Source organism: Juglans regia, chromosome 4 (genome assembly GCF_001411555.2).
Source record: "Juglans regia cultivar Chandler chromosome 4, Walnut 2.0, whole genome shotgun sequence".
Classification (NCBI taxonomy): domain Eukaryota; kingdom Viridiplantae; phylum Streptophyta; class Magnoliopsida; order Fagales; family Juglandaceae; genus Juglans; species Juglans regia.
Window position 1 is genome coordinate 25,596,123 of NC_049904.1, and position 25,730 is coordinate 25,621,852.

A 25,730-nucleotide genomic window follows, 5' to 3' on the forward strand; every position below is an offset into this window, starting at 1 on the left:
ATTTAATTTAAAATTTTAATTTAAAATTTAAATCGTACAAATTAAATTATACCCTTTAAGTCATATGGATAAAGTGCTCGACATACTCAATATTAATTGCTAAATTGCCCTCCAAATGTGTACTTAGTACATTTTATTTTATTTTATTTTTAATAAATATTAAAAAATATACATAAATTTATTAGTAATAACTTTTTTAAACATTTAAGAAAATAAATGAAACTCACTAGAGGCACTTTTAAAAGACAACCAAGCATTTTTCTTAGAATATAGAAGAACTCCTAAGGAATATTTGGAAATAATTTACTTCTCATCTCATCTCATCTTATTTCTTTTTTAGATATCATTTAAATATAAATACTTTCAAATTAATCATTAAAACTTTTTTAAATTTTTAAACAAAAATAAAAAATAATTAAGTATTTTCAAATCTCAAAATAAAAATAATATTAAAAAACTATATTTTAACTGTATTTTAACTTCATAATATTTTTATTTAATTTTTTTTTCATTTTTAAAACTTAATAAATATTTAACTTAAATTATCTTATTATTATTTTTAAATCATCTTATTATTATTTATAAAAATTTTATTTCACCTATTTTTTACCTTAATTTTCAGTAGTGGAACTCGTGGGGTCCGACATTATGTAAAGACATATATGCAAGGTGGACATGACAAATTAGGGTTGGTCCCCACGTATATATATTATATAATATCAGTACTTTGTCTAAGGTTAGGTGTGCCTGTTGGACACGTCATTCTATTAGTTGATAATTTTTTATCGTTAATTATAATTATTGGTCATGTTTTTTGGTTGGAAGCATGGAGGGCTCCACCTTCTGTATATCTTTTAATGATTTTACTATTAAAACATTTTAAAATAGAGTAAAATTTACTATTAAAACATTAATTTTTTTCATGTAAATTTTATATTTTATTTATTTTTTTTAAAATAATTACGTGACGATTGTATAATTTATAATTAACAAATTAATTTTTTATATAAATTTTATATTTATTTATTTATTTTTAAAAATAATTGTGTAATATTTATACATTTATCATATTATAAGGGGTTAAAAGGTAAAATTAATCTCTCTCAACTTTCGATTGTAGAAATTCCCAGTCAATTGTTGAGTTTTCACGAAAACAAATCTACAATTAAGTTTTTTTAATTATACCCTTGTTGAAATTTCTAAAAGTTTGTTTGCCACGTGGCATTGAGGAGACGTGTGGACCACCCGAAGACCAACACGATAAAAAACAATATAAATTTTCATGAATTAGAGACATCATTGTTACGTAATAATATTTTAAACATAACTTTGCTTATTACTATCGCGTGTAATACTCCAATTCAAAAATATCTTTTTAATTTACAGTTATATGTGGTAACAAGTTACACCTTGCGCGCGTGCATCATTAATTAATTTGACACCTACATAAGCTATTTTTCTCTCAGAATTATCGATTTAAGATATAATTTTTGGAAAACATATAATTTTTATATTTAATTAAATTCGGAACTTGACTATTTCACTCGTGTTTAGACTTTGAAAAATGATTCTCTCATGCGCTTTTGTGCATCGAAGCGCACCAATGGCTGAGGTGGACTTAAATTTAATAAAACGGTGCGTCGCGAGGTTGGGACTCATTTTGACGCTATGGCCAAGAGAGCGAATTAGAGATTTCCCACTCTCCCTCTCACTCTTAGACAATTTGCTGAAGAAGAATTTTGGTACGGGGTTACATTCAAGTTTTGAAACTTTCATTAGGTTTTAACCTCTTCTTATCAAAAGAAGATGGCTCTGCAGGAAGAAGAAACCCAACAGCTACAAGACCTCAAATGGTCCTTGATGGTCTCTTTTGTGAGGAGGAGAGTTTTGAGGAAGAAGATGGTATCGAGGAAGAAGGGAGGAAGAAAGCTGATGAGAATGAGAAAAATCACTCACTTTTCCTTTCAGTTTTGGTAGAGAATGACATGGTTTGGGATAAAGATGAGCTTGTGTCCCTAATTATTAAAGAAGGAGAAACCCATGTTTGTCTGAGTAGTCTGATCTGAGATGGACCTTCAATGGTGGCTCGGAAAGAGGCTGTGGATTGGATTTTGAGGGTTAAGGCAGACTATGAGGGTTAAGGCAGACTATGGGTTCTCTGCTTTGACCGCTTTTCTTGCTGTGAATTACTTTGATAGTTTTGCTTCTGGCCTGATGTTCCAGCGGGACAAGCCCTGGATGAACCATCTCGCCTTATTGTTTCTATCATTGTTGATTGTTATGAGCTATCTTCCTTCTGTATTAGCTAACAATGCTTCAAGTTATTGAAGATGTTGAGCCATATAATCCCCTAGAATATCAGAACCAGCTTACTAATGTTCTTAAAATCAGTGAGGAAAAATTAAATGAGTGCTACAAGCTTATCCAGGAAATATATTAGAGCCAAGGCCACAATCATAATTGAAGTAACAAGCGAATGTAAACTTAAAGACGATTCTATAATGCGGAATAACACTTTAGAAACAAGAATCACTAGGTTTTAATGCCAATAACAGTAACTCCAGCCATTGATGCTCCTCACTGGTTTGCTACAGTTTCTCACTGGTGTTTGGCACTTCCAAACTCTACTCCACTCTATTTAGATGGTGTAAGACTGAAGGGAATTGAGTGGGTGAGTCTGGGGACCAAACACAGTATTTATAGCCGAAGCCTCCATCAAGCTTCGGTGTTACGTGTCCCACGTGCTCAGTTTATCATGAGATCAGTTTCTACATGATGAATAAGTATGAGTGGACCACTTCAAGGCTCCTTAACTTAAGGAAGCTAGAGACTCGTTATCACGAATGGCCTCCGTGAGAAACCTGTGAGAAACGGTCAATATTCTCCCACTTGGTCCACACTTCTAATCTAATATTTCATCTTAAACCAATCAATAATCTGCATTTAAGTAATAAATACATGAATATGGCGATAGGTCCTCTAATGACGAGTATTTTACCTTCCATGTATTACCATGTATTTATTTCTTAAACATTGTAATTTATGTGGCAACAATTTCTTAATGAATAAATCCTATGTTTATTCTTGGTCCAACACAGATAAATTTACTCAAAATTAAATTAAGGTACACATCAATATGAGAAAAACATCAAAATATTTAAGAATTTCATTAAAAATAATATTGTTCATACAATGAAAAATTACATAATGGAACCAAGTCCCATATTCACTACATGATCCTTGAATTTCAAGGATGGCATGCCCTTAGTCAAAGGATCAACGATCATTAGTTCAGTGCTGACGTGCTCAATGACCACTTTCTTTTCTTTAACACGTTCTCTTATGGCTAAATATTTAATGTCGATGTGTTTACTTTGACTCCCACTTTTGTTGTTCTTAGCCATAATAACAGCAGCGGAATTATCGCAATACATTCTCAATGGCCTAGAGATAGAATCCATAATTCTAAGTCCAGAAATGAAACTCTTAAGTCATACACCATGTGAAGTAGCATCAAAACAAGAGACGAATTTAGCTTCCATAATGGAAGTGGCAGACAAAGTCTGCTTGGCACTCCTCCATGATACAACTCCACTGACCATCAAAAATATGTATCCTGATGTTGATTTACATGAATCAATACAGCCAGCAAACTCAGAATTTGAGTAGCTAATTACTTCCAGATTGTCCGTCCATCTATACATAAGCATGTATTCTTTGCTTTCTTGAATGTACCTCATTACTTTCTTTACAGCTCTTCAGTAGTCTAAACTTGGATCACTCTGATATCGTCCCAACATTCATACAACAAATGCAATGTCAGGTCTTGTACAGACCTGAGCATACATTAGGCTTCCGACAGCAGAAACATATGGAATGTTATTCATTTGTTCCCTTTCAATGTCGTTCTTTGGGCATTGGTTCAAATTGAACCTATCACCCTTCACAATGGGAGTTACACTTGGTGAACAATTCTTCATCCAGAATCTCTCTAAAACTTTATTAATATAGGTTTCCTGAGATAGACCCAAGATACCTCGAAATCTGTCTCTATGGATCTTAATGCTAATGACATAAGATGCCTCACCCATATCCTTCATATCAAAATTTTAGAGAAGAATTGTTTCACCTCATGCAACAAACCCTTATAATTGGTTACTAGCAAAATGTCATCCACATCTAAAACAAGAAAACAAATTTTACTCCCACTGACCTTCTGGTATATACATTGATCCATAACTTTTTTTTACAAAACCGAATGAAGAAATTATATTATGGAATTTCAAATACCATTGGCGGAATGCTTGCTTTAAACCGTATATGGATTTCTTGAGCTTGCAAATCAATTTCTCACCATCACTAGAGGGGAATCTTTCAGGCTGTTTCATGTAAACTTCCTCCTCTAGATCTCTATTGAGAAATACTATTTTCACATCCATTTGTTGCAACTCTAAGTCAAAATGGGCTACTAATACCAAAATAACACGCAAGGAATCTTTCTTAGATACAGGTGAGAAAGTTTCTGTGTAATCGATTCCTTTTTTCTGAGTGAATCCCTTAGCAACGAGTCTTGCCTTGTATCTCTCAATGTTGCCCAATGTTTCCCAATGAGTCTTTCTTAGTTTTAAAGACCCATTTTACATCCAATGACTTTTACACCATTAGGTAACTCAACAAGATCATAGACTTCGTTACTCTTCACAAAATTCATCTTTTACTTCATGGCATTGTACCATAATTCTGATTCTTTACAACTCATGACTTGTGAAAAGAATTCGGGATCATTTTCGGCTCCAATGTTATAGTCAGATTCTTGCAGATACACAACATAATCATTAGGAATTGCTAATCTCCTTACTCTAATAGATTTTCTTAATGTTGTACCATCATCTTCCTGAGAAATATGTGGTTCAACCTCTTGTTCAAAAGTTGTTGGCAACTCTTGAACTACCTGATCTATTGGAATGTTGTCAGTAGCTTGTGGAACTTCAATGATTGGTCGTTCAACATCAGTTTGTACTTGAGGGGTGCTGTAAACAATAACCAATCTATCACTTGAGGTGGAAGGTTGAGATTATGAATGATCATTCTTAGAAACTATGTTCCTGGTTTGATCGCTCACACTGATCAAGTCATTTTCAAGAAATTTTACATTTCTTGATTCCACAATTCTAGTACTGTGAGATGGATAATAAAATCTGTAACCCTTAGACCTTTCAACGTATCCAATGAAATACTCGCTAATGGTCATTGGGTCTAGTTTTTTCTCTTGTGGATTATAAATTCTCACCTCAAACGGGTATCCCCAAAAGCGCATATGTCGCAAACTCGATTTCCAACATTTCCATAATTCAAATGGAGTTTTAGGAACAGTCTTAGTTGGAACTCGGTTTAATATATACATTGCCGTATTAAGTGTTTCAACTCACAAAGATTTAGGAAGATTAGAGCTGCTAAGCATACTCCGCACCATGTCCAATAATGTTCGATTTCTTCTTTCTGCTACACTATTCCAGTCCGATGAACCAGACATGGTGTATTGGGCAACAATCCCATGCTCTTGAAGAAACTTTGCAAATGGTCCAGGTGCTTGTCCATTCTCTGTGTATCTACCATAATATGCTCTACTTCTATCTGATCTCACGATCTTAATATGCTTTCCGCATTATTTTTCTACTTCAGCCTTAAAGATTTTAAAGGTATCTAATACTTCATTCTTGTTATGAATCATGTAGAGATACATATATCGTGAGTAATCATCTATAAAAGAAATGAAGTATTTCTGACCATGTGAATCCATGTCTGGACTACATATATCAGTATGTATGATCTCTAAGCTTAAAGACGATTCTATAATACGGAATAATACTTTAGAAACAAGAATCGACATGTTTTAATGCCAAGAACTGTACCTCCAGCAATTGATGCTCCTCACTGGTTTGCTGCGGTTTCTCACTGGTGTTTGACACTTCCAAACTCTACTCCACTCTATTTAGATGGTGTAAGACTGAAGGGAATTGAGTGAGTGAGTCTGGAGACCAAACACAGTATTTATAGCCGAAGCTTCCATCAAGTTTCGGTGTTACGTGTCCCACGTGCTCAGTTTATCATGGGACCAGTTTCTACGTGATGAATAAGTCAGAGTGGACCACTTCAAGCTCCTTAACTTAAGGAAGCTAGAGACTTGTTCTCATGAATGGCCTCCGTGAGAAACCCGTGAGAAAAAGGTCAACAACGAAAGCATCTGTTAGCACCGGACAGCCCAAATGACGTTATTGATGCATCTTTCAGCAGTGATAGCTCTAATGACTCATGGGTTGTGGCATCATCATCCCCAGAGCCATCTTTCAAAAGGAGCAGAGCACAGGATTAGCAGATGCGGTTGCCTTCACTAAACCGTGTTTGTGGGTGTTCTTGGTTGATTCATTAATCTTTCATTGTCTTAATGTCTACTAGTAAACATGGTATCATAAATTTCCCTTTTTTCATATTATTGGTAGTATCTTTATTGTAACTTTCAATAATGTTGTATTCCATGATTTAGTATTTCATTTTGCTGAATCTTAAAAAAAAAATGAAATAGAGAACTAGAATGTGGAGAGAGGGAGGGACGAGAATGAACGCAACGTGCTCTTTGGACACAGAGGTTGAGCTTCAGAGAGAGGTTGTAAGGGAATAGATTTGGGACAGGAACAGGGAGTATGATTCATGGACGCTAGTGGAGGATTCTACGAGGACGGTGGTAGTAGAGTTGGATGCAGAGGATCGGAGGAGGAGCTCAGAGAGGGTGAAGTTGGCGATGCATGTAGCTCAGAATCTCAGATATATAGAAGAAGAAAGAGAATCTCAGATATCTGGAAGAAGAAAAAATATGAGGGAGTTTAACATTTGAGTATGACCATTGGTTTGAATTGTTGACTGTCATAAAGGTTTGAGAAGAAAGAAGAAAGGTTTGATAGAGAATTTCTTCTATCGGATTTTTCTTTTATATAAAAAAAATAGCATCTGACGTAGTATTAAAATAATAATTGGTATGCGGGTTGGTGCACCAACCCGCTTGTACCTAGAAGAACTGTTAAACTTTATGAACCATAATTAAGAATTTTCCCTTGTGAAAAAATTTTGCAGATTTTCTTGAATAACATACACTACAACGAATGCGGTCTTTTGTAGCGGTTTTATTTTATTTTTTATTTTTTTTGCAGACAAATTTCATCGCAATTTGCAATCAGGTGTTTAGTTAACTAAGTCCGAATTGAATTATTAGTCAGGATTTTCAAAGTTCTAATTTGGGTCTCTAGACTCTAGAGCCTTATTTTCTTCTTTGGTAGTTTCTTCTCTCCTCCTAAAGTCCATTTGTTTTTCAATTTATTAAAGCTTTTGTTATTACCTAAGCTCATGTAAGTATGTCTAAGGCTGCATTTTGATACTGAGCTGATCTCAAACAATTTGAATTGATATGTGAATAGTTATATTTTATAAATCTTATTGAGATGAATTTAAATATAAATAGGTTTGGTTTTTTTGCTTATATATATATATATCTCCTAGGTGTCTTGTTGTAATCACGATTTTCCTCTACCACAAGTGAGTGTATATCAATAAAATTAGAGTGCCATCCTCTTTTAATATATATAGATATATAAATAAGTTGGGATATGTTTTTGAATGTATGAAATATGTTGAGATGAATTTAGATTTTTTATGAAAAGTTAAAAACATAGTGGATCTCACCAATGATTGATTTGTGATGAATTGAACTCACTTTAACAACAAAAACATAGCCTAAATTCCCATATACCAAGCTACACATTTTAACTTTGGAATGCCTTCCTTACGCTGGTTGTCACAAACTATCTAATAAGCATCATCTTGCAATTAAAGGGTTCTAAATCCACTCCAGTAAGAAACTTTACACGCCATGTGGCTTAATATATATAATGTGTCAAATTTACTATACAATAAAAAAAAATATTACAATCTAACGTATCCCATTAAACTACTTCAGTTTGTAAATTTCTTTACACGCTAATGTGGCTTATTTTACAGTTTCTCATAGTCTCTCATTATTGCTGTACAATGAAAATTAATGATCTATCTTTTGGTGGAGAAGCCATCGCTGGAGCTCTGGTTGCGAGGTTGAAGAAGATGGAGAAGAAGATGTTGAAGTAATCGTCCCCCCAAAGTCGTCTGCCCCTCACTTTATCCTCTGTCCCTTACCTTCTTTATGTCACATTCCCTCTTCTTTATGTCACATTTTATATTTTCCCTCCTGACACATTTTCTTTCTATAGCCCTTTGTCTCTTCCTTGTCTCTTCTTCCTAAATACTTCTTTTGTCTTCTAGTGTGGGCCATTCATCTTGTGCTGGGCTTAGAAACCCATTGGGGGCTTGGGATATTTTATCCCCTCCAGTTGCCCGCGATTCTTAAGGTAAATTTGCTGCAAAAAAAGGTCTTGAGAATCTTCAAGATAAAATATACGACATAGATAGATAGTCTGGAGAAATATGTAGAAAAATAAATTTCGAGAGTGCTCCCTGGTTTTCTATTTTGCTTGCGTTAAGTGAGAGAGACTTCCAAGTGCGAGACTAGGTGGGAGATAGGCTTGACTGCATAAGGTGCGGGCGTGGAGTTTGGCTTTTGTGGAAGATGGGCTCGAATGCATAAGGTGCAAGAGCGGAACTCAACTTTGGCGGGAGATGTATTCGACCGCATAAGGTGCAAGCGTGGAGCTTGACTTTCGCAGGAGATGAGCTCGACCACATAAGGTGCGAGCACGAAGTTCAGCTTTGGCGGGAGATGTATTCGACCGCGTAAGGTGCGAGCGGAAAGCTTGGCTTTGGCGGGAGATGGGCTCGACTGCATAAGGTGCGAGCGTGAAGCTCGAATTTGGCAGGAGGTGGGCTCGACTGCATAAGGTGTGAGCGCGGAGCTCGGCTTTGGCGAGAGATGTACTTGACTGCGTACGATTCGAGCGCAAAGCTTAGCTTTGGCGGGAGATGTATTCGACCGTGTAAGGTGCAAGCACGAAACTTGGCCTTTATACGTGCGAGGATAGTCGAGCAATCGAGTGACTTGCTTGCCTGTATGGGCTCCTGGGAAGCCTGGCGGTCCCTAAACTTTCCCGCATGTTGACTCGTTATGAATGTGGTGATAAGTCGGGCAGCCAAAAGACTGGACCTGCCTCTTTGGCATGATGGAAGTTGAGTAGTTCATAAGATTGGACTCGCCTCTTTGATCCTCATAGAACTCTGGTAGACGAGAGGGAGACCAAGTAGTTTGTAAGACTGGACTCACCTTGTTGCCGTGAGTGTGGTCGAGCAGTTTGTAAGATTGAACTTGTCTCGTTGTTGTGAGGGAAGTCGAGTAGTTCGTAAGACTGAACTCGCCTGTTGGCGCTCATGGGAAAGGTAGTAGTCGATCAGTCCATCTTTATGAATGTCTGTCGTTGTCGGAAGGGCGCATTCATCAGACGTTTTTGTTTTCAACGGTGTTGGTAAATTCTTTTTCTTCCAATGTGAGTTACTGTTAACGTTAGAGTTTGTTTGAAGTAACCCATGCAAGTGGTCAGGGAGCCTGTTGACCCCATGGATCCAACTTAAGCGGTCGCCAGCCCGTTGACTTGATCCTGAAGGTAACCCGCACAAGTCGATTGTGGAGCTCGGAGGCACGTGAACTCTGAGTGGTCGTTCTTGATGGTAACCCGCTGGCAGTGGTTATGGTATGAGTGTGGACACCAGGCATTTGCTGGTGGAGATGTCGTCCCGGGAGTAACATTGAGCAGTGTATAAGCTAAACCGGCCTTGTTGTCTTGGCAGAGGTCGAGTAGTGTGTAAGACTGGACTCGCCATGTTGACCCTCGTAGAAGTGGGGGAATGTCGAGGAGGTTAAGCAGTTCGTAAGACTAGATTCGCCTTGCTGACCCTCATAGAAGTGAGCGATTGTCGAGGAGGTCAAGCAGTTTGTAAGTAGGCACTCGCCTCGTCGACACACGTAGAAGTGGGGGAATGTCGAGCGGAGGTCGAGCAGTTCGTAAGACTGAACTCGCCTTGTTGACCCTCGTAAAAGTGAGGAAATGTCGAGGAGGTCGAGCAGTTCGTAAGACTAGACTCGCCTCATTGACCCTCGTAGAAGTGAGGGAATGTTGAGCAGAGGTCGAGTTGCTTGTAAGACTGGACTTGCCTCGTTTACCCTTGTAGGAGTGAGGGAGGTAAGTAGTTTAGGCGCTTGACCATGCTACAGAAGCCAAACCGGTTAGCGTATATAATTTTCAATCACAAGTGTGAGATTTGCGCACTTGAATCTTCCTGTTGAAGTGTGACGAAGGTTTGAGGCATGTCGGCAAGGCCCATGAGCAGTCACGTTTCCGTGATGATTGAGGTCCAGATGCCTGCATGCTTGTTAATGCCAGGAAATTGATTCCGATGGAGACATGTTGGGACGTCCAAGCGGTGCCCGAGTGGGGTTGTGCAGCTAATGTTTCGCGCCACAGGAACCAATTTTGTTAGTAAAAATGGAATTTACGTAAATTTAAAGATAGACAAACCGAGGTGTTTTAGCTGTAACAACTAATTTTTGCTTGACTGAAAATTGCTTGCTACTAGTTGTTGTTTCTTTTATTCCTTGCTCTTATTTTCTCCTTCTTTTTCTTCAATACTTTTATTTATTTGGAACTGCATCTCCGAGTAGAATCTATTGTGGTTATATGAAGCACTGTCGCTGGGTAGTTGTGTCCTATGAATTCTGTGTGGCCATTGACCGGGAGGGGTGGTGATCGGTGGGGTATGTCGCATGGGCTATAGAACATAACTTGGGGGTTGCTCGTGGGAAAGGCTTGCACGGGGAGGTTCCTGTGTCTCCTCGAATCTGGCCAAGGCTTACATGCTCATGTCGTGAGGTTTGCTTGCTGAGACATAAGGCGCTCCGTAGAGGGCAATATTCTACCCGTAGTGAGAGGTGGCAGGTATCATGATACATGACTCCAAGCAGTAATGTGGCTGCGTTGGGTTGGTCGAGCACTGTGTGGGCTACCTGCTTTCACATGACCGAGATGGTGGCTGTCTGCTGCATGCATGTGGTCGAGTTGAGATGGCGTTGGCTATGCATGGCAGAGTTGGGATGGCGTTGGCATGGCCGAGTCGGGATGACGTAGGTGGTCGGGATGAGATGATGCAGGTGGCCGGGATGGGATGCGGATGGGAGAGATAGTTTCTTGCGATTATGTTGATGGATGGTTGAGGAAGTGGCAGGACCAGTGGGAAAGGCCCCACTAGCGTTCTCTATCATCGATGGCAGCATGCCGGTGGCAACCACCGCCGACGTCCCTAGTTGTAGCTCGTCAGGAGTAAGCGGTTTGGAGTTGGCATAGAAGTTCGTGGCCGAGCAACACACGGAAACTCGTGGTCGAGGAGTCCATGGCCTGTTGGGAAGGTCTCGCCGGCGTTTTATGTCACCGAGAGGCAGCAAGCAGGCTTTAATGCTTCAGTCCCAGAGATCCGGAGAGTTAGCTCCAATAACCTAAAATCATCTCCCATAATACAATTATATATATTTCAAAGACTCCATAAAATATAAATTTATCAGTTCAACAAGAATATATATGTTCCTCTACAAGGACACCAAAGAAATACATCAACATAACAACTTCAAATCTCCTTAAAGACTCATAAATATCCATGTCTCATGGTACCCAAAATAACAGAAGATAAATAAATCTACTAAATAAGACTCTCTAATAATTATTTTTGCCCTTTAGCACTTATTTTTCTGTAATCATCAAATCTTGCTAATACTTCCTACTTTTAATTTCAGGCTGAACCTTCAAAATTATCTGAAAAATATTATTGAGATAAATGGTGAATTATCAACAACTCAGTAAACAGAGAACATATACTAGTATGTAAACACAAGCATTTACAAAGTTCAGAATGTAGAATAAAATATCATTATTTTCGGAATGTCATGCCAGAGGTTTTTAGAGGTCACATCATATCATATCAGAGTACATAACATATTCAAAACACAACATAGTCATATCATAGTCATATAATTATGCATAAATTTTCATATTCGCTCATTTTTACACAATTCAGAAATAGAATACAAAAAATAGCTCATGTTTACATCAGCCATGACATAAATACTTTCTCTTCTTAAACGAAATTCCATGCAAATACAGATAAAATGGCCGAGGTTGTTTTCAAGTTTTTCTTTTCATAACAAAGCATGCATATTTTTCATAAATTCAACCTCAGTCTAATCGTTTTATGTAAAATCTAGCATAGGAACCCCGTTTACGTAAACTTTTTAGATTTTTAGAATTTTTCCACAACAGTTTCGAACAAATATCAATCGTCACCTATCAAATAGAAACGTAACTTACTTAAATATCTAATTAAGTACGTATTCTGATATTTAAGCCTAAAAGAATAAATAACCTATTTTTCCAGAAAAATATAAAATTCTCGTAACTCTAAAATAACATAACTTTCCACATTAATCTATATCTAATTAATAATGTCAACTGATAGGTTAATCTCTAACTTATTCTTGTTGAAAGAACTTTTTTTCTTTTTTTTAAATAACATAAAGTGAGAACCCAACTTAAAATAGCCCATTGTACAATCAAGTCCAACAAAATATAAGTTAATAACACATTTGCTCAGGCTTATAACTCAAAGGGCATAAATGTAATATCATCTCAAATATGTTACTCCTCTTTATGCTTAACAAGTTTTATAAGGGACACAACAATCACTTCTTATTTTTCAAACCAAAGTGGGCTTCTTTTGTGTAGCAGGGGTTGCGCAACAGAAGCTTACCAAGAGAGGAGGGAGACGTAGCGAATCTGGATGGTGAGACAAAGACATCAGAGAGAGAGAGAGAGAGAGAGAGAGAGATGGAGAGAGTGTGAGAACACAAGAGAAAGAAACAAAGGCTTACGGCGCAATGGTGAGCAATCAGGGCAGTGGGTGACAGCTTCCGTTGTTAGTAGCAGTTGGCTTTGTTTTGAGGAGCACAAACAGGGGCCCGTGCGGTTGATGTGTGGAGTGTGGAAGAACTAAGGTTGTTGGCGTGGACGTAGGTTGTTCTGTTTTTGGGTGTGAAAAACAGGGCTTTCCATTCGATGCAACCCTAGTGGCAGAGACGTGGAGAATCAATGGTAGCTTAGGGCGATTCCTATGGCAGCGTGGCTCTCAGTCTTCTTGTGGCACTGTTGTGCAGTGGGTGATCTGGTGAAGCGATGCCACAAGACATGACACAGGGTTGCGTGTCGGGTTAGGCTCGGTTGTGGCAGTGGCTGGGGGGGCTGTGTGGCTATTCCACAGTGGTCCCGTGGTTGATGTTGGGATGTGAGAAAAGAAGAAAAAGAAAACAAATGTGCAGATTGAGTGGTGGTGGCCATGAAAAGTTGTGACTTCGTCGTGGAGAGGTTGTCTTGCGAGGCAGCTATTTGTCCCTTGCAAGGCTGTTGTTCTGTGCGATAGAGATTGAGGGAAGGAGAGGGCAGCTACGGGAGAAGGGTTTTTATGGAAACTCAAGGTCACGACAACCCTAACTTGGAAAAATATAAACATGCAGGTTATGTATATATATATATATATATATATATATATACATATTTATACACGCCCTGTCGTGAACCCTAGTGGGGTGGAGACGTGCATGGAGTGGAGACGGCATGGAGTGGGTTCTGATCTTTGATTCTTATGGGCTTGGATTTTTATGCCCATTTGAGAGTAATTAAGCCCACAACTTGGTAGTGTATGGAATTAATGAAAGGACTGGGCTGTCCGGTTAGAGCAGTTCAAAAATCTCTTTGGCTTGTCTGTAATTTTCTCATGGGTCGACTATTTTATCGATACTAATGGGTCTTGACTCAACTTCTACAATAATCCAAATTTTCCAACAAATTTGTCGGCTCATAAAAAGATTCCATCTAATCCAAAAATATTTAATGATTTTAACTTAATAAGCAAGCCCAATAAAAATTCTGATATTAGCCAAAATAGAATTTGAGCCCATAGTTTATTCCAAAATTACTCGTTAATCTCAAGTGTCTTTTCATACATATAAACCCAAAATATTTTTAGAGTGCGGGCTTGATATTGGGCTTGGGTGTTACACCGACGACCTTAATAGCTCGTTGGCAGCTGGTGAGTTGTTGTCTGCTAGCCACTGTGAGCCTCTGCGCAATGCGTGTCCTGGATGTGGGTGCTCTCGCTCTGGTGATTGTCATTGCTTCGGGAAGGGGGAAGCTTCACCAGAGACAGAAACCAACGGTGAGCCCGGTGGTGGAGTCAAGACCCCATCAAAAACCGTCCTAGGACAAGGTCCTAGGCATGCATGTGTAGCCAAGAGGGCCAATGTTGTGGGCCCCCGTGGGTCCCACACCACTATCACTTATTTATTTATTTTATTAATCAGGGGACCTATTAGGGTTTTCACTTTGTATTTTCTATAAATAGGACCCTTAGCACCTTAGTTTAGAATATTTGATCATTTGACATTTTTCCCTATGTGGAACGGTTTGACTTGTTCTTGTGAACACTTCGGTGCTTTTGCACTTGGGATACTTGGATGAAATTCATGAATCCCTAGTAGAGGATCATCACCTTGCAATTCGTGATAGGTGTTGTCCATCTATCTATCTTTTATTCATCACCTTGCAATTCGTGAATAGGTGTTGAATCATTTATCTATTAATATATGAGGTTTCCTTTCATCTTTGTACAATTCATGAATCAAAGATGATTGGTTTATCTTTTGTTATCTTTGTGTTCCTTTATTTATTTTTCATCTTGTTCATCTACACTTTCTTGCATATCAAAATATCCATATAAACAAAAAAGAGTCTTCATATTCCTTTGTTGAGTCCCTTTATTTTTGTGCATTCTCGAATTGGTGTTGAAGTTGTTCGTCATTGTGTTCTTGAATGTTCATACGTGTTCATCCATTTTCCTTTATGTTCATATTTTGTCTTGCATATCAAAATATCCATATAAATAAAAAAGAATCTTCATATTCATTTGTTGAGTCTATTCTAGGGTTGATACCCACATGGTGCGGGGCGGGGGGTGCCCTCCCCCGCACCCCGCCCCGCACAATGCGGGAGTTGGGGATTTTCCCCCCGCCCCAGTGCTAGGGGGCGGGGGAGAAAATTTAATCCGCCCCGCCCCCCGCCTAGGCACCATTTGTGTTTAAAAAAAATTTTTTTAGACCCAAATTATAATATAATTTAAATAATAAATTAAAATTTATAAATATAAAAAAACCTTAAACTCATTAGAGTTAGATTTTGGATTGATTTGGCCTCCTAGACCAACCTTTATATAGGAGACCAAGGCAATACAATAGTCATCCTTAAGTAATGTGAGACTTAGTAGTATAAAGGTTGGTCTAGGAGGCCAAAACAATCTAATGACTTGAATATAATTTTAAGTCTTTAATAAATTGTATATATCTATATACAATATATTTATTTATATATATAAATAAAAAATTTTTTTATATGTGGAGCGGGGGCGGGGCGGGGCCCCGCTGGGGTCATCCCCCCCCCCTCGCCCCCTCATGGGCGGAGCGGGGTAGCCCGCCTGCCCATACGGAGGCGGGGCGGGGCAGCAGGGGAAAATATGTGGAGTGGGGGCGAGGCGGGGCCTCGCTGTAGTCATCCTGCCCCCCGCCCCCGCTAGGCCCTCTCTATGCGGGGCAGGGGACCCCGCCCCTGCATGGGTGGAGCGGGGTAGCCCCCCAGCCCATACGGAGGCGGGGCGGGGCAGCGGGGGCCCCTCCCCCGCTGCCCACCCCTAGTCTATTCATCCTTTGATCATACTATTCCATCTTGTTCATCCATCTTGCTCTTCCATATTGTCATCCATTTTGTTCAACCATATATTTCCATTGCCCCATTCAATCCATCTATATACTATAATTCGACCACTATAGTGTTTGCCCTAGTTGTCCAAATCCCGTATTTACCCTTCATCCATCATAGCCATTAGCCCTAGTCGAAACCCACTAAGCCTTCATCTTGCCATACACAAATCTTGCCTTATTTGGTAACCCTAGCCTTCCATAAGGATTTCCTAAACTCTAGGAATCCTAACCCTAGCCACCATTCATTCAATCCATAAACCCTAGCCAAAACACTTGTTTTCCATAAACCCTAGCCATCCCTCACGAGTCCCACTTGGCAACTTCCTTAATCTTAGGGAAGTTGACTCATTCAAATTCTATTCCATCTCTTATCCCTTAAATCTCTCAATCCCTCTAATCACTCAATCAATCCCACCAATCACTCATTCGCTAGAATTACTCTAGTCAACTAAGACCTTCTTCACTTACCAAAACTGACACCCTATCTTTCCTTGATAGATTCCTACCACTTAGGAATCTTCCCTCAATCATCTCTATATTTTCAAAATCCTACCAATCCCTAAATCATCTCTTACAAGTTAGGAGTTCATCTTCCATCTTCCATCTTCCAAATCCTCCAAATTCGAAATACATCCATTGCCTTAGTTAAACTTCTAATTCCTAACAACTCCTAAAATCTTGCCATATCCAAATCCTCTTGTTATATTCAAATCATATCTCCCTTATCTTATCTTATCCAGTCCCTTAATCCTAGGAACTTCCCTAGAATCACTCAATCCCTCCAATCACTCCATCAATCTCTTAAATCTCTCAACTCCTTCAATATACCAAGTCAACTAAAGACTCTATCCTCTTACCATATTCAAATTCCATCTACCATATCCAAATCCTATATTTCCATATTCAAATCCTATCATCCAACTCCAAATCCCTAAACTCTAGGAACAACCATAGACTCATTCAAACACCATCCATCTTCATCCACTTACCTTATCCAAATTCTATCTTCCTCATCTTACCTTTAATCAATTCCTAAAGTCAAGGAGCAACCCTAGACTCAGTCAACCACCAAATCCTAGCCTCATTCTTCCACGTCATTCCCAAACCCTAGTAACTCATCTTAGACTCCAACTCTAAGCCAACTCTTCCAATCTCGAAATCCTCCTTAACCACCACACAAAACTCTACCCTAATCATCATCCAATTGGCCCCAACATCAAGGGCAACCTTCTATCCGTTCCACATTGCATCAAACACTCATATTCATCCCTTAGATCACTCGAACTCATCATCATCATCATTCCATCACTCAAACATTAAACTTTCATTAACCTAGGAACCCATTATTGCCATCATACGTGCCATTATTGTCCAAAGACCAAACAAGTTGGCAAGGTCACTCAGTCATCATTCACACCAAGGCAAGCTTGTGGTCCTTAGTGTTAGGAACAAGACCGGGGTCCCTAACAGGTGGCCACCGGTGGTTGTCCTGGGCTCTTCTTATGGATGGTGGGATGGGTCCTGCTAGCCCGTGGTTCTAGCGCAGAGTGGAGTTGGTGGGGCATTTTCCGCCAGTCCAGCCCGGCCATCCAACGACGCGGTCCCCAGCAGCCGTGTGTCCCTTGGGTGCACGTAATGTGCACCCCCATGTCGCTGTGCATGCCATGCACAATCATGCATTGTACGTGCACAATGCACTTTCATAATCCTCAATCTATTGCATCCTTCGTGCGTAGTGGGCGCCCATCCCGCATGCACACTGTATCTAAGTGCACAATGTGATTGAACGGGCAGTGAATCTGATAGCATGGGCAACAAATTGTATCCCGCCCATTTTTCTTGGAACAATATTGTTCATAAAAATAAAAATTGGAGGACCGAGAATCCTTATATGGGAAACCTTTATTTGCTCATTCGGTGATTACTTAGTGCACTAGAAAATCACCATTCTCAAGCTTTCGGTGTAGAAAATAACTCGAGATCTCACAGACGACGCCAACTATTAAGGCCTAAAAATGGCACAACAAGCCAGCAGGGGAGAAAAAATCATTCCTAACCCGCTATGGCAATTCGGGCCTCAATCAGTGTGGTCTAGAGCCCTTGGCGGTAGTTCGGTGCAGTAGTATGACGTCGATGCGTATATTCATGGCGGTGAACGGAAACTAAATGCAAGAAAAATGAAAGAGAGGGAGATACACAGATTTACGTGGTTCAGCACTGGACCTACGTCTACGGGTTGTTTAGGAAGATGAATTCACTATAATATACTTGTTTTACAGTCTTTTATAATCTCTCATCCTCAATGTACAATGAAAATCGTAGATTTATCTTTTGGTGGAGAATCTGTCGTTGGAGCTTCGGTTGCAAGGTTGAAGAAGCTGGAGAAGACGTTGAAGTAACCGTCCCCCCAAAGTCGTTTGGCTCACTCTCTTTATCCTTTGCCCTTTGCCTTCTTTACATCACTTCCCCTCTTATTTATGTCACATCTCATATTTTCCCTCCTAACACATTTTCTTTTCTCAGCCCTTTATCTATTTCTTGTCTCTTCTTCCTCTCTCCTTCTATTATGTTTTAGTGGGGTACCTTCACATCAAAATCAAGAAGATAAATTTTATCGTTAATTATAATTATGAGAAATGATATTTACAATCATGGAGTGCGTAAGTGCCGTATAATTTTTTTGAAAAAAGTAAGTAAATATCATACTCACATAAAAAAACTAATTTTTTAATAGTGAAATTCATTCTTTTTCAAAACGATTACATAATATTTACACACTTCACAATTTTACGTGACATTATTTTATAATTATTGGTCATGTTCCTTTGTTGGAAGCGTGGAGAGCTCCACCTTCTATATATCTTTTAACTGCCCACGACTAACCAATACATAATAAGGGGGGTTATGATAAAATAATAATAATAATAATAATAGAAGGGTTAAACGGTAAAATTAATCTCTCTCAACTTTCGATTGTAGAAATACCCCTTCAATTGTTGAGTTTCCACGAAAACAAATCTACAATTAAGTTCTTTTAATTCTACTCTAGTTGAAATTTCTAATAGCATTTTGCCACGTGGCATTGAAGGGACGTGTGGACCAACCCGAAGACCAACACACGAGTGATAAAAAACAATAAAAAATTTTCATGAATTAAGACATCATTGTTATGTAATAATATTTTGATCATAACTTTCATTATGATTGATTATTATTATCTTGTGTAACACTCCAATTCGTCCCGTGAATTCAACTTTTACAGACAAACGTCAAGAAAAATAAACCAATTACCCGTTCAAAGTCTTTTTGAAATCGATAACGTGTTCAAGTGTCAAGTGAAAATAACATCAGTTTCTTGGCTGTTTGCTATCGATGAGCAGTAGCACATCTGCAGCTCATTTGCTTGAGAACATTCCAATTCTCAGCTAGTAATCACCTTTCAGCTGACTCCTTCCACCCTCACATTAGGCTTCAAGATGGAATTTCTTATACTTACATGTTCAGAAAAGCTGAGAAAGCTAAAAAATCATTAAAACTCAGTTCCAATTTGATGCACACAGACTAACTTACAGAAAGGATATAGGTACCTGAACAAGAACTGGTTAAGAGCAAGGCTGAGGTAGAAAGGAACTCAAGAAACTTGGAACCAGTTAGGAATGTTCTCAACCTCTAAACACTTGTATTATCTGTAAGGAAATGTGTCTGCGGTTATGATAGCTTTACTTAGCTGGGACGTGTACAAAGACTGCAACATTCTGGCTTCAAAGACTAACTTCGCCTAAATATGTAACCTCACATTGTTTTTTTCAAGCATTGCAAGCCTGTTGGTGATTGGAGGCTCAAACTGTATCATATGCCACAAGGGAAACTTCCGGCAAAAGGAAAAACTCAAAAACAAAACAAGCATTTGAAATATCAAGCACGACATAGGCAAACTTTATTGAAACCAATTGCACAGGTCTTTATTCAAACAAATGCAATGCAGGAACCAAGAAAAGAAACAGATTTTTAGGTCTATTTTGTCAAACAGATCAGCTTCCCATCAAAACTGGCACTGCTAAAGTGCTAATCAAAACCATGAACAAGCTTCCCCACCCCTGACATGCCTGGTCTATTGATGTATACCCTTTTTAACTCTTTTAACAAAATAGTGATCAAGTAACTCCTTTGGACAACAGTCCCAAGTCCCACTATATCATATCAAGATTTCACTTTAAAGACTCTGCAAAATGTTCATCTCCCAAACACATCTGACATAAGCAGTTAAACAACTTAATATTCCATCCAACTCATGATGGTTAATTCCCCTGTATGGTCTGCACCATCTTCAGATTCAGGAACCTCAAAAAGAAACTGTAGAACTCGATACAAACAGTCCAGGCTGCCATATGTGATGTGACACAAAGCCTAAAAGTAAGCGAGCGAATTGATATAAGGCTACACAAACGTGGGATGAAAATCAGTCTGAGAGATGGGTGTTGGACTCTAGAAACCACAAAGGAACAAACATAGATGGGGCTGTGCTTGGCTCTTTCTTATGGTCGGTTATGGTCGGCAATGGCATTGCTATTTTTATGTGTTTGCTATAAAGTAAAGCTAGGGTGCTTTCCCCGTCGTCCAATCCGCTGCAGGAGAGAGTCATATACAGGCGGCGCGCAAGTAGGCCCACCCTTTCCTCTTTACTAAGATATGAACAGTAATTTCACTGTTTATGTGAGTATGCCCAAACAAATTTGAAGATAAAAATGGTGCACCCGACGCCATCACATTGCATGAATCGATATCGATTGGGTTTCAAGGGTTATGCAGAATGGTATGGTTCTTTCGTTCAATGAGTAAGGCACTATCGATTTTGTACAAATATTGAATAAAGAGAAATCATATTTGCGGTAAAATGTATAAGCGCTACGTAATTTTTTTGAAAACAAATAGATATATATAGAACACATATGAGAAAAACTAATTATTTATAAAAAGTTTATGTGCAGTTACTTTTACGTATTTTTTGCACACGCTACTAATGTGAATTGATTGTATTATTTTTTTAATATAAAATAATTATTTTGATCAATCACATCAATGAAGTAAGTAAAGAGTATATAAAAATGACTGTACGTAACATAACTCAATTTTTTAATAGTAGATTCGATTCTTTTTAAAAAAAATTATGCAGTGTTTACGCATTCCACTATTATATTTAACATATTTTGAGTAAAATTTTATTTAAAGTATATCATTTTAGTCAAAGTAATTAAGAATGAAAAAATTTAAGACGAATATCAATATTTATCAACATAACATGTCGTAGAATCGCAAAATATAATATCATTAATATTGTTTATATAATCATCTTAAATCTTAATGACTTGGGTGGATGAAAATAGGGTAACCAATTTTTTTGAGGTGGAAAAATAATTAGGAGGGAATGAATGAATAAATAGTTTAGAAGAAAAGGAGGGGAAAGGACTATGTCAAAAAGATGACGTGACGACCATCCCCGCTACATAAAACATCAAATTCATTGGGCCACCATTGGATCTTCCAAACTCGTCGGAGATTATATTAACTTAATGGAACCATTTTTCTTTAATTAAACCTTCCCCCTCTCATTTTCTTCTCTGTGCTCTCCAGTGCTTGTCAAAGGCCTTCTTCTTCTTCTTCTTATTATTATTATTACCATTATTTATTTATTTATTTTGTTGTTGTTGCTATCAAGTTTTTGTTTTGGTAACAAAATTCTCCAAAATGGGGCATCTAGAAGGGCTTCTCTCTGTTGAGTTGCCCTCGGTTTTCTTCAATTCATTGTGGGTATAAGTATAATTGTGTTGTTGTGGGGGACTCCCATTTGAGATTCTGCAAGTGGGTTTCTTTTTCTTTTCTTTCAATTTTTTTTGTTTTGTTTTTTTGTTGGCGATAATAAAAATGGGTAATGTGAATGCAAGAGAAGATGGGGGTGGTAGCTCATCTGGGGCTGAGGAAGGTGGTGTAGAAGGAGGTGGTGGTGGTTCGGAGGAAGGCATGGCTGCACCTGGCGGAGCTCATGGTGCCTCTGCTTCTTCTCCTGACATGATGGGTCAATCCCCTCCTCATAGCCCAAGAGCGACCCAGTCGCCTCTGATGTTTACTCCTCAAGTGAGTTCATTTTCTCTTTCCCTCCGTCTCCGACTTTTTTTTTTTAAGAAATTATTTTTTATGTTGCATGTGTTTACTTGCTCTAAATTTGGTTAGGAGATTCCAATTTGATATCAGTTATTGCCAAGGTCAGTTTTTTACGTATGGGGTTGTAATTCTATGGCTCAGCGATTGATGTTTGGGATTCGGTAGAGGGGAATTTGATTAATTGGTTAAAATGCTGTTGAAAATGTTTCATGGGTGTTGGTGTGTACTTCAGCAGAATTGAGGTGAAAGTTCTTTGCTGAAGATCTTTGGAGATGAACTTCAAACAGATTTTGCCTCCTCAATAGTCTAGTGCTTCCGTTGGCCACTCACCACTCGTTCGATGCAAGATCAAAAAGAATACTGGTGTTTTAATGGCTTTTAGTAGTATATATAGATTTTTTTTCCCATATTAGCTTCTTCATTTAACAGACGAAAATTGAATTGCTGTTACCTCTTGCATTAAGAGTATGGTTTCTGCGATGAGCTTGTACTTTAGGTCTTTGAAATTAGTGAGGAGTGTTAAAGCATAATCACTTGTCAAGATGCATGCATCCTTAGATGCCACAATAGCACTTGAGTGCTGAATTTAGATCTTGCTGTATATGGTAAGTGACTCTGGATAGAAGCATGATTCTTCCTTTTGTTTTTTTTTGGCTGGGCTTATTATGGGGGCTTTGCTACGGAGGCAATTCTTACAGACATATCAGCGCATAATACCTTCTGCATCCTGCTAATACTTTGTCGGGCTTGGTCCCTTAGAAGCATCTCAATTACCATTGAATCACTATTTGTTAAATCCCTTCCAGTTTTTATATACAACGTGCGTTAGCCTAAAATATTTTGTCGTTAACCGCACATGTATGCGCCTGTTGTACATTCTGGCATTGTGTTTGTTATTCCTGTGCATTGTTCTATCAAAGCATGTCTTTCCCTGTAATTTATTTGTTTCTCTCTTTGCAGGTCCCTGTAGTTCCACTACAAAGACCTGATGAGATTTACAATTCAAGCCATTCATGGATGCAAACTGCTTCAGGGTATGAAGATATGTACAGTGAGCAAGGAATTCCAACAATGATTACATGGAGCTATGATGGCAAGGAAGTGGCGGTAGAGGGATCATGGGATAATTGGAGGACACGGTTCCATAAACTTACTGCCCTCTTCTTTCTTTTTCTAAATTTTAGTTGTGCTTCATAAACTGCTATGTAAACACCTAATATCCCTTTTACCTTGTTGATCAGATTGCATCTGCAGAGATCAGGAAAAGACTTCACTATAATGAAAGTTCTGCCGTCTGGTGTTTACCAGTACAGGTTTATTGTCGATGGACGTTGGAGGTATGCCCCTGACTTGCCCTGGGCCCAAGATGAGGCAGGAAACGCTTACAATGTTGTGGACTTGCAGGTTAATATCTTCACTTTTCTAGTTCATGCCTGCATATGTGATGAATGCGACGATCATAGTATTGAGAACTTGTGTAGTTTGTCTCGATGAAACACTAAAGCCATATTTGTGAATTTAAGATTTTTCGGAGATATATAACCAGTGGTTTTTGTATAAACTACGCCTATTGGATCTCAGTCTTCTAGAGCCTTTGTTTCTACAAATAGGATTTGGATATACTGACTAATTCTTTTTAGCAATTCAACATTGTTTTGGGTTGTAAAATATGTAACTTTCCCAGAAATTTCCTACTATTTCAACCCATTTTCTTTTTGCCTCCATCTTGCCCAATATTTCACGACCAAACAAAGCTCTATGTTGTATTTATTCCCTTTCCTTTTCCCAGCTCTTTCTATATTTCTTTCTGAGATTTGAACAGAGAACTTATTTTCTGCTGCTGAATACAATCTTTTAACCCGTGGTGATCCATATGAAAATATAAACTATGGATTAAAATACAAAGCATGTGATGAATGATTAGGATAGTTGGTATGAATGGATGCATACCAACTATCAATATTCAAGATGAGCTCGGACTATCAATATTCATCCCACACATGCATACAAAACATGTGTGGGATGAATGGATGCAACATGAGCTTGGACTATCAATATTCAAGGCACTGAGTTAACATTGTGGTGGGGGCCTGGTGAAGTTATTTGCACATAAATGAGCTTCTCTCGACCAGTGGTTCACCTGATACTGGTTGAAGCAACTCAGTATCTTTTTCTTGTCACCTGTGGTAGCTGGTTAGGATAGTTGGTATCCTGGCTGTTTGTCTTCATGAACTTTGTGGCAGCTTCTGATTCAGTCTCAGATTCACATTCTTGATGTCTCTGTAATTTTGGTGTTATTTATTCACTTACTGTATTAATGTTTTTAGTTCTTATTCCATGCATGTGGTGTTGTTATCATTATAGTATGGCATTTTGGAAATAGTGTATACATGCATCCACTCATCACGCAATCTTTTGTTTTGGTCATTTAGAGCAGTGCATGCCTTTCATTTACGATCCTACCATACAGGCTAACTTTATACTATTATTAATTTTTTATCAGAACAAAACGGGCTAACTTTACATTAGTCAAAATATGTTGGAAAATAATGATTGGGGGAGCTTTGGGGCTGCAATTTTCTAATTTAGACTGAAAGTCATTGTTTATTAATGTAATATGCAGGATTATGTTCCTGAAGACATTGAAAGCATTTCTAGTTTTGAACCTCCTCAGTCCCCAGACTCAAGTTATAACAATATGCAACTTGGATCTGAAGATTTTGCCAAGGAGCCACCATTGGTGCCTCCACATTTGCAGATGACTTTGCTCAACATGCCTGCATCCAACATGGAGATCTCACCTCCTTTGTCAAGACCTCAACACGTTGTGCTTAATCATCTTTACATGCAAAAAGGGAAGAGTGGCCCATCGGTGGTAGCACTTGGGACAACTCATAGGTTTAGAGCTAAGTACGTGACAGTGGTGCTCTATAAGTCATTGCAGAGGTAAACACATACATCTATGTCAACATTTGTAATCTTAAACTCTTTTATGTAGTTAATATATTTTAAGAGGTTGTTATCCCAGCAGCTAGGAAGGAGCATAAAATCAAATTCAACTATTTTACTTCAAGTAAAGCAATTGCTTATTTACCATTTTGATCCTACAATTTATTGTTTGTTCTTCCTCTTTGCAATTTTCTGCTGTGCTTTCCCTGTTTGATGAAACATTGAATATTTAATATGCTAATTTTCCATAAAGTATTATAGGATTCCAATAAGAGGGTTAGAATAACGAGTTGGAAAATATTGCAAATGCACATATCTTAATTATTTATGTAATCTATCACATTACAGAGTCATATATTCCAAGTGAATATCACTTCCTACAGTCACGCTTGTATGTACAAAATGCAAGCAATTGCTTATTCAATTTGCTCTTCACCCAGCTCCAAATAAGCAACAGTGACAGGTTTATAGTTAGGAGTACCCCAACCTGCCATGAAATGGTGCCACATGAGTTAAGTGTTATTGTAAATCTCCCAAATCCTGATCTAATAAATAGGGAAACCAGAGAACTAAGCCAGAGGCTTCCCATAACTATCATAAGCAGCAACTTTGATCAAACTGCAGCGCTTGAGATCTTATTGGTGTCATATTTGTGCCCGGTGGGAGTAAATAGCTAATTAGGAAAGTTTCGAGCATCAAAGGTGCTAAACTACTAGTAACACAAAGGGACAATTATGTAGATGGG

The 25,730-nt window shown here is 38.4% G+C and overlaps 1 protein-coding gene and 1 pseudogene across 2 annotated transcripts; both read left to right on the forward strand.

Annotated features, from left to right (window-relative positions):
* Positions 1 to 1,806: 1,806 nt before the first annotated feature.
* Positions 1,807 to 2,328, forward strand: LOC109018706 (annotated as a pseudogene).
* Positions 2,329 to 21,420: 19,092 nt separating this feature from the next.
* LOC109018711 (SNF1-related protein kinase regulatory subunit beta-2-like) lies at positions 21,421 to 25,146 on the forward strand. Of its 2 annotated transcripts, XM_019000863.2 has the most exons (5): positions 21,496 to 22,009; positions 22,997 to 23,175; positions 23,278 to 23,440; positions 24,660 to 24,982; positions 25,068 to 25,146. In XM_019000863.2, the coding sequence occupies exons 1-5, from the start codon at positions 21,800 to 21,802 to the stop codon at positions 25,069 to 25,071; spliced, it is 879 nt and encodes a 292-aa protein (XP_018856408.1). In that variant the 5' UTR covers positions 21,496 to 21,799; the 3' UTR covers positions 25,072 to 25,146. The 2 variants fall into 2 exon arrangements, with proteins under 2 accessions (XP_018856407.1, XP_018856408.1); XM_019000862.2 differs by having other exon boundaries at positions 21,421 to 22,009; positions 24,660 to 25,146.
* The last annotated feature ends 584 nt before the right edge of the window (positions 25,147 to 25,730 follow it).